At 43.2% G+C, this 9,267-nt stretch overlaps 1 protein-coding gene across 1 annotated transcript; it reads left to right on the forward strand.

Annotated features, from left to right (window-relative positions):
• The first annotated feature begins 3,905 nt into the window (after positions 1 to 3,905).
• Positions 3,906 to 8,438, forward strand: NPY2R (neuropeptide Y receptor Y2). Its single transcript, XM_061993966.1, has 2 exons — positions 3,906 to 3,948; positions 6,889 to 8,438. Exon 2 carries the CDS (start codon positions 6,925 to 6,927, stop codon positions 8,080 to 8,082), a length of 1,158 nt encoding a protein of 385 aa, XP_061849950.1. The 5' UTR covers positions 3,906 to 3,948; positions 6,889 to 6,924; the 3' UTR covers positions 8,083 to 8,438.
• Positions 8,439 to 9,267: the final 829 nt, after the last annotated feature.

Raw genomic sequence — 9,267 nt, forward strand, 5'->3', positions numbered from 1 at the left:
CTTGTTTATGCATACAGCTATTTCTTATCACTGCATTTCAAAATGAGAGATAGGTAGAATTCAACCTGTGAGACTGAACCTAACCCAAAAGGGAATGAGAAGCAATAACAGTTTGTAAATGTATTACAAAACATTCACAGATCAATATAAGCAGAAATCCATTCTTTACCTACATAAACATTTTTTTCTTCCTGGACTTTACTCAAGGCAAAAGAATCTTGGTCCTGTATAATTTTATAGTATATGACCTCCATGTTGGCACCATATAAAAGATTCAAGACAGATATTCTCTCTCAAGGTCATGTTTTCAGGTATTATTGTTTTTCTTTATTTTAAAAGGACTGTCTATGTTACATAGAGCATCCAATTTCCTAAAACTTTATTCACTCCAGGAAAACCTGCCTGATTGGGTCAAGCAAACAACATAGCACTACTTTTGAAGGTCAGTACTCAAGGGGCAGTGTTTTCTTTCAAATTTGTTCCTTATAGTAAATGAAATAAGGATAGGGGGACAGGGGATGGGAGAGTTGCTGCCTCTTCTGTCTTGCTGATATTCATCAAGCTTTATTTGCCACTCTGGCAGATCTGAAGTTGGACAATTTATGGACAAAGATGGGCAACTCCTTCCTAAGTTTTGTGATTGAAGCAAAAGTCATTACTGCTTCAAGTCTGGGTGCTACATGCAGTCATTTCTTTTGCTCCTGAGAACTGTCGAACTTCTAAGGATCTGGCAGAAATGCTTATTATTCCCTCTGAAAAAAATGTACGTTGGATGGAATTTGACAAGACAATTTTCTATCAGTAAAGAGAGTTAAACAGATACTGCTGGAGGCAAGCTATGCATATCAAATTTCTTACACTCATAAGTGGGTACTTCCATAAGTGTGATTTACAGCAGAAACAACATATGTCCAAGAGATATTTTTTCAAGATGTTAAGCTAGACTATCCATATTTCACCTTAGTACATATGCATACTCACAGCAAAAGCTCATTTATAGGCTTGCCTTAAATAGGAAGCTGGGCTATAAAATTCATGTGGCTCATTTACACAGTCCAAACCAACTTACACAGTCTAAATTACAGTTTGTATCAAGACATAACAAGAGCATAGCCAGCAGGTTGAGAAGTGACTATTTCAATCTATACACCAGTTGTGAGACCATATCTAGAGTACTGGGTTCAGTTTGGAGCTCCCAATGCTAGAAAGACATTGACAGACTGAACTAACAAAGTCCAACAAAGGGCTACTAGAATGGTAAAGGCTGGACCACAGAACATTCTAAGTGAGGCTGGGAGAACTGAGTTTGTTCAGCCTTAAAGAGAGCTAAAGGGCAATCTGACTACTGTCCACAACAGGATGAATATAAGACTAAGACAAGAGGTATTTGGTACCAGCTGGAATATGGGAAAGTCTGGCTTGATACAAGGAAATTTTGTCTTACTATGAGGGTTCTCAAAGCTGGGATGGGCTGCTCAGTGAGGGCAATATCTCTCCCTTTTGAGATACTCAAAACATGCTTGGACCTGCTGCATCGAGACCTGCTTGGATCACCAGGTTCGATGAGAAGGCCTCTGGAAGTCCTATGCAACCCATGCAGTACTACAGCTCAATGACTCTGAGCTTGTTGTTGTTTATGGGACAGAAATTTAGGTGTACACAAAGTATCCACAGTTGCTTTGGAGGTGGTGACCCAGCACCACATTTCATATCAAACAGCCTTTTTTCTGCTTGACTCTTTCTGACCTTGATATTATAATTTTCATGGGCTTTTGATTCACGGTAGTATTTATGGGGCCCTCCACTACCACTCTTATGAGCAATAAAAAGTGCTGTTGCTTATTGAAAATATGTTTCTGTGAAGAATTTCAGTTATGCTTGAACACAGAATCACCTTGTAACAGGAAATAACACCTTCTCTCCCTTGCATGGGAAAATAACCCTCATGGACTTAACAGCTTCTAGGAACTTGCACATCTTCTTGACTTTTTTCAGAAATCTGGAAGTGAAAGTAAGGAACAGCTTTTCCTTAGCTATGGGATTCTCAGATGACTTAAGAGGGACAGATTGTGAAGCTTTGTAGTGTTTCACTACATTATCCAAGACATTCAAAGCACCAAAAATGGATTTTAAGCTAAAAAGGATGTACAGTGCAGAGCACAATAGCAACACCCCTGGGATGAGTAAAATGCCACTGATGACTATTTGTAAGAGAAGTAAAGTGAAGGACTGCAGGCTGTTACAGCCATGTATTATAAAAGTGCTTTAAAATGCATGGCATGCATTTATATCTGCTAGTAAACAAAAGAAAATAAATCCTACAAATAAATTGGTTTGAGAAATAAGATAAAGAGGGACAGGAGAATTAAAACTCCCGACTTTTTATTTAGTCATCAAAGAAATCTATTTTGCAATAAGCTAGGAGCATTCTATTAACAGTCTCAGAGCTGCTGAAGGAATAACAGTAAGATCCTTCATGAAGAGACAGCATGAATTAGTAAAGGGCAGGGGTGTCTCAAGACATGTTTTATATTTCAAAAACAACTGTAAATTGCTGAGGTTACTCCTTGATACTCCATTTACATTCCATCCTCTGATAAGAGCATATGATTCTATGATTTAGCAGTAACCAAAGAAAGGAGCATCACCTTTAGCAAAAGAACTGCTCTTGTTCAGTCTCCTTTGAAAGAAAAGGACAGAAGAGGGAAGGTAAGGTTGCTGATACTTGAAACTACCTGAAATATTAATGCAAATTTACCTAAGTGACAGAAAGTAAATAGAATCATAGAATAGTTTAGGTTGGAAAAGATCTTTAAGCTCATTGAGTTCAACCATTAACCCATGTCCCTAAGCACTAAATCTACAAGTCTTTTAAATACCTCCAGGGATGGTGACTCCGTGGGCAGCCTGTTCCAGTGCTTGATATCCCTTTCAGTGAAGCAAAGGAGCATTCCTACTCTGGATAGCGGCTTAAGGTGTGCGATGAGAAACTGTAAAAGCATCCATCAGTGCTGTAGCCACTGAGTAAACAAATCTTGTTTCTGTGTTTCGGAGCAACAACTAGGGCTGAAGTTGAATCCATTAATCAACTTCAATCAGTTGAATTAGTGAATCAGGCCCTCTAATTATGTGCTGAGAAGACATTTCCTTGAATTTCAGAAGTTATACCTAGGAGAGGGGCATCAGACATGCAGTAAAATACTAAGTAGAACCTATTGATGGATTTAATGAAGCGAGACTCTACTAGAAGGGCAGCAATGCTGGCTGGAGAATTAGTTAAGCTGGCTGGTGAGAGCTTTTTTAAAAGGTTATTGAATATAGAATTAAACAAATATGACAGCTGTTGTCTTTACCTTGTAAATAAATATACAATCTTTTATTTTGTTCTTGACAGAATATGTATATGTTTTATTCATCCTTACACCTGCTCTGGCAACATCCGTATCTTCTTACAGATATAGCCAATCTGTGCAAGCTAGGGTGCTTGTAAGCAAGGATTTCAGCGGCTGTTTGGAGCGAAGGTGTCTCCTTTCCAACTGCTCCAGAAAGCAGTTTAGGAAAACTAGGAAACGAGCTCGGGCGTGAGGCGCGTACATCAGCTCGGACTGGGCACAATCTCCGTTCCTCCAAACCCCTGTTTGCCACCGCGCCGGCGGCGCTACAGCTGCTGCCTGCTGAGCGAGGGTCGGCCAAGACACCAGCGACTCCCGCCGCTTCAGCCGCTCCGCTCCGCCGCGCCCGCAGCCCTGCAGCCACGACCGCAACCGCAGCCGCCGCGCGCCGTCCCGCCCCGTCCCGGCCGAGCCCTTCCCCGGGCGCTGGGGCCGTCCCGCCCCGCCCCGCCCCGCCCCCTGCGTGCGGGGGCCGCCGCCGCCTCCAAACTTCGGACGGGCCGAGATGCGCCGCGCCGCTGTTCCGTCCTTCGCCGATGAGGAGAGAGTGGCTGCGGTGAGTCTGCGAGAGGAGGGCGGCGGGGGGATGCGGAGGGACCCAACGGGATCCGACCCGACCCGTGCCGTGCCATGCCGTGCCGGGGCTGGCGGGAGCGGCTGTCCCTCCGCGCGGCTCGAGGGCTCGGCTGACTGCCCTGCGAGTCCAGCTCCTGTGGGAGCAGCTGGCCGTGGCCACACTCACCTCCCTGGGGCGGGAAGGAGGTGAAAATGAGAAGGGGGGGGACAGAGGAGCGCGGGATCCTCGCAGCGCCCGGGTGCGATGCCTTCCCGCGGGACCCCAGAGGCGCGCCGGCCGCAATCCCAGTCCCTTCCCCAGGGCCGGCACGGCGGTCCCGATGGAAATGCTGCTTGCTAGTGGGATCACGTAGTTCTCCCTTTTTGCTCACTTGCTCTCAGCACCGATGTAACTCCTCGATGGCTCTTCCTCTGCCGAAAGTTAGGTGCAATTCGATGCCTACTCCTGAGGATCTGACTGCTGGAGGGGGAAAAAAACCCCCTTGCCCTCCAGTATATGCAGTATGAAAGATGTGCGAATAAATACTATCAACTGGAGAGTTTGTACCAAAAAAGAGCAGAAATGATCTTGTCAAACAGTAGCTGAGGTATCAAATGCCACCTCAGTTTTCCTCCAGCAGATGGTTCTTCGACCACCATCAATGTCAAACTTGTCCAATGTATTTCATTGCTTATTGACATGTCATCTTATCTCTGCTTGAAACTCTGGTCATTCCTCATCCCTCCCTCAGCTTTGTCTTATTGGCAAGAACAAAGCACAGAATAAAAGCAGCAGAGCAGAAGAAGGCTTTGCTTAAAAAAAAAAAAAAAAAAGGAGGGTTAGAAGTAGGAATCACCAAAAAGTCAGGGACTAGAGAAACAGGTGAAGCTATTGTTTGGGAAGAATGGGGTGCTATATTCTGTGGCTGAGCAGCATTCTCCTGCTTAGATTTATGAGAAACATGGGAAAAAAACCTGTGAAATTTGCTTTTCCTATCACCCTTTTTTATTATGGCATGTGAATATGACCTGCTCTTATTTTATGTTGAAAAAAATTATGAGATTTTGGAGTACTTGACAGTCCAGGGACCCTGCTGAATATCTAGTAATATATACAAGCATAATTCTTGGCTGTAGGTACATATGTTGAAGGAAGAAGCTTGGCAGAATTCTGAACTTGTGCATAGCCCTGGCTGTGCATATTGTAGTGGATCTCTTATATTTTTAATCTGTTGGACTAAAGGTATATTGATGAGGAACACCTTTCTACTGTGTGTGCTTAGGTTAGTAGTTGATGCTATTACTTAGACCTTCAGGAAAACCTTGTATGGACTTCTACATCTCAGCTACATATCTTGTGGTGTTTCACACCTCAGGCTTATGCTATTAATTGTACAGTAAATGTACACAAAATGATATAGTGTAATCCTGACCTGTTTAGTCTGGCCAAAAATACCTTGCTGTTCATGCACTCAATCTGTTGCTTTTCCAAAAAACAGCTCGTGCTGAGAAATTCTTTGGGGTGTTGTGTGGAATGCAAGGAAACACAAAGGGCTCAGTCACCTGCTGGGAGACAGCCCTCCTTTCTCAGTGAGGAAGCCACACCTAAGGATGCCCCTGATAGATAGTTAATGGGGACAGAAGGGGATCTGATTAAAACAACAACAGTAAAAACCCAAAAAGCCCTGTGAAACTGGAGGCATTAATAGATAGATTGTCTCTTTAGGCAGATGTAAATTTGAGATAGATTAACCAGTATGTAACCCCTGATGTCAAAAAAGTGACATTGCTTCTTTATTTTGCTTTCCTTAGGCAACGTATGAATGGGGAATTGGAGTTAGTAACTGAAGTTTGGCTTTCTCCTCAAACAGTGGTGTTTTCTCAGTGAGCCCACTGAGCGCTGACAACTTTTTGCGATTTTCCCAGGTCAAGCCAAGGAGTCTCCAGGTGCACGGTGCTCACTTAGTGTGCCCCCTATGGTCTGGGCAGTCTGCATGGGGACGTGCATGTTTTATGTAGGACTGAAGTCCAACTCGGCAATTAACTGGAAAATATCCATATATCCATCTGTGCCTACTGAAGTCTTAGCATAGAATTTGGCTCACTCTGTGTAGGGAAGGCAACAAAATGTGATTTTGATGCCAGTGGAGAAATTCTTACTGACATCAGCAGGAGAATGAATTTCTCTTCTCTGTGACTGCAGTCAGCAATGAAACCCTGGTTGGCAGCCTCCAAGGAGCTGTGCATTCTCAAACATTGCATAGAAAGGAAATAGCATGTATAGCTGAGTTCGAATTGTTTCCTGAGTTAATTCAAACATGAACACATGACACAGTCATTTCAGAGAAATGCTATTGTTTCAGATCTATTGGAGTGGCATTTTTGCTTGCCTTGTGACACAAACTTTCCTAAAAGAAAGTTTCTTAAAGAAAGACCTCAGTAATTAGTTCTCTGGCATTAAGGAGGGCCAAAAACCTCTAAGAATTTAGTAACTATTCAAGGGAAACAGTTTTCATTAAGGAAAAGGTGGAAGATTACTATGCTAATAACAGTCTGGATGGTGCCATTCCATGTAGAATTCCCATAGGTATTAATGGAAGTTTTGTGCTAAATCAGCAGTAGTTTTAGGTAGTGAATTGTAAAAGAAGGATATGCTGCCCAGCAGGATCTTAATCCTTCTGCATTTACTTAGACAAACTTTGTCTTTGAAATGCTTTTGAAATCTGTCCCAATTTTCAGCAGGAGTCGTGCCTGAATAATATTACAAGATCGGGTTTCAAATGTAAGGGCAACAGAATTTACATGTATTAAGATAGATCTTCTCTAAATCCTGTGACGTAGAATGTGGGTTAGAGGAAAAAGTTGTTTTAGTTTATTACTTCTTGTCTTAGCTGCTGCGGACTGCTTTCTCCACATGTTCTTGTCCTGTTTTGTTCTTCAGGGACAGTTCAGTCGTTTGGACCAGGCTACTGCAAGGATGGGGCCCCTGGAAGCAGCAGGTGAAGAAAACCAGACAGATGAAATGAAAATGGAGCTGTTCACGAAGCTGTACTTGCCAAGATACACCACACCACTCAATGAATTAGCTCTGGACCCTAAACCAGAACTGAAGGACAGCACAACACTAGTTGAAGTGCAGATAATCCTCATCTTTGCTTACTGCTCCATCATCCTGCTGGGGGTGATTGGAAACTCCCTTGTGATCCACGTGATCATCAAGTTCAAAAGCATGCGCACAGTGACGAACTTCTTCATTGCCAACCTGGCCGTGGCTGACCTACTGGTGAATACATTGTGCCTGCCCTTCACTTTGGTTTACACGCTGCTGGGTGAATGGAAACTGGGCCCAGTCTTGTGCCACCTGGTGCCTTATGCCCAGGCTCTTGCTGTGCACGTGTCTACTGTGACTTTGACTGTGATCGCTTTGGATCGTCATCGCTGCATCGTCTACCACCTGGAAAGCAAAATCTCTAAGCGGATCAGCTTCCTGATTATAGGAGTTGCCTGGGCAGTCAGTGCCCTGTTGGCAAGTCCTCTGGCCATCTTCCGTGAGTACTCGCTAATTGAGATAATTCCTGACTTCAAGATTGTGGTCTGCTCTGAGAAGTGGCCAGGGGAGGGGCAGCTCAACTATGGCACAATCTACAGTGTCTCCATGCTCCTGATCCAGTATGTGCTGCCTCTGGCAGTCATCTCTTATGCCTACACCCGTATTTGGACCAAGCTCAAGAACCATGTCAGTCCTGGGGCAGGGAACGACCACTACCACCATCGGCGGCAGAAAACCACCAAGATGCTGGTGTGTGTGGTTGTGGTGTTCGCCGTCAGCTGGCTGCCATTTCACACTTTCCAGCTAGTCAGTGACATTGACAGTCAGGTGTTAGACCTGAAAGAGTACAAACTGATCTACACAGTGTTTCATGTCATTGCCATGTGCTCAACATTTGCTAACCCCCTTCTCTATGGCTGGATGAATAACAACTACAGGACGGCCTTCCTCACAGCCTTCCAGTGTGAACAGCGGCTGGACTCCATCCACCCTGAAGTATCATCGGCTTTCAAAGCAAGGAAGAAACTAGAAGCAAAGAGGATTCGGTTCCCTGGAGACTCTTTCACACAACCTACCAATGTCTAAAGTGTCTGACTTTAAAGAAGGAATGAATATGTTGTGGACGAAGGAATAAATCCATTTTGACATATGCATTTTTAATGCATAGCTTTATTCATAAATGGTGAAAGAAGAGTAGCATGAAAGTCAAGGCAAATGGTATGATTTTAAGGGATTGGCATTGTATGTATGTAACTATTCAACTGCAAGGAAATAGAGAGACTGTTTATGGCTGTCTCTAACAGGATAAGAAATGCTCCCATCCATCCCATTTCTTTTAAACAAGTCTAAATGACAAAGGCAGAGTTTGCTGGTTTTGCTATAGGAAGGAAAACAACTGATTTGTAGTACAGGAATATTGATGGCAGAGCAGCTAATTTTTATATTGGATGTGGAGATTAGGGAGACCAGAAGTCAACCATGAGAATTAAACCTATCTGGGGGGAATGGGAGTGCTGGTTAAACCTAGAACTTTTCACAGCTCTTCTCTCCCACAGGCATCTTTTGCAAAGATAAGGGAATTGAGATGAGAAGACATTACTGTTTTTTTGGGTTTTTTTTATTTGTATTGAAGTACTTCAAACCAGAGCATTTGAAATGGATTAGAGGAAAAAAGGAAAAGAGAAAAGAAAAAAAATCTCCCACCAACAACAGATTCAATGTGAGGAAAGATCAGATTTCTACATTAAATGAAATGTGGGTTTTGATCAATCAAATGGGATAAAAAGTAATTCCCTAAGAACTGGCTGTGGTTGTGCCGGTGAGAAAATCATGAGCCTGTGACCTGATCAGTCATTCCCTGCAGATCTCTGCCTTTCATTCTGTGCTGGGAACAGCTCACAAATGCAGTGCTTTAAAGTGGCATTTGAGGGCAGGGACTGCAGGCTCAGGTCTTCAGTGATAACTTTGTAAACTGCCAATATTTTTATTTTCAGGACCTGCTTACATGTCCAACGTGTTATTAACTCCACAGGCTTTGAATTGTTGCTGCATTTTCCCTGGATAGTAAAACAGCAGATAATTTTGATCCTCTGGAAAAGCTGCTAGATGGTAATGTGCTTCTTCTTATTGTGGTTTTATGTCACATTCTCATCTTGTCTTGGAGCTTTTTCCATCTCTAGCCTTTGTAAAAATTAAGAACATTTGAACGACTGTAACCTAATAACAGTATGCTAGGTTTTATGTGATAACTTATCAGTTATTCTGCATGCT

This window comes from Colius striatus, chromosome 3 (genome assembly GCF_028858725.1).
Source record: "Colius striatus isolate bColStr4 chromosome 3, bColStr4.1.hap1, whole genome shotgun sequence".
NCBI classification, from domain to species: domain Eukaryota; kingdom Metazoa; phylum Chordata; class Aves; order Coliiformes; family Coliidae; genus Colius; species Colius striatus.

Excerpts from the sequence above, each read along its gene's own strand:
- NPY2R (XM_061993966.1), top strand. The coding sequence starts at position 6,925 with ATGGGGCCCCTGGAAGCAGCAGGTGAAGAAAACCAGACAGATGAAATG.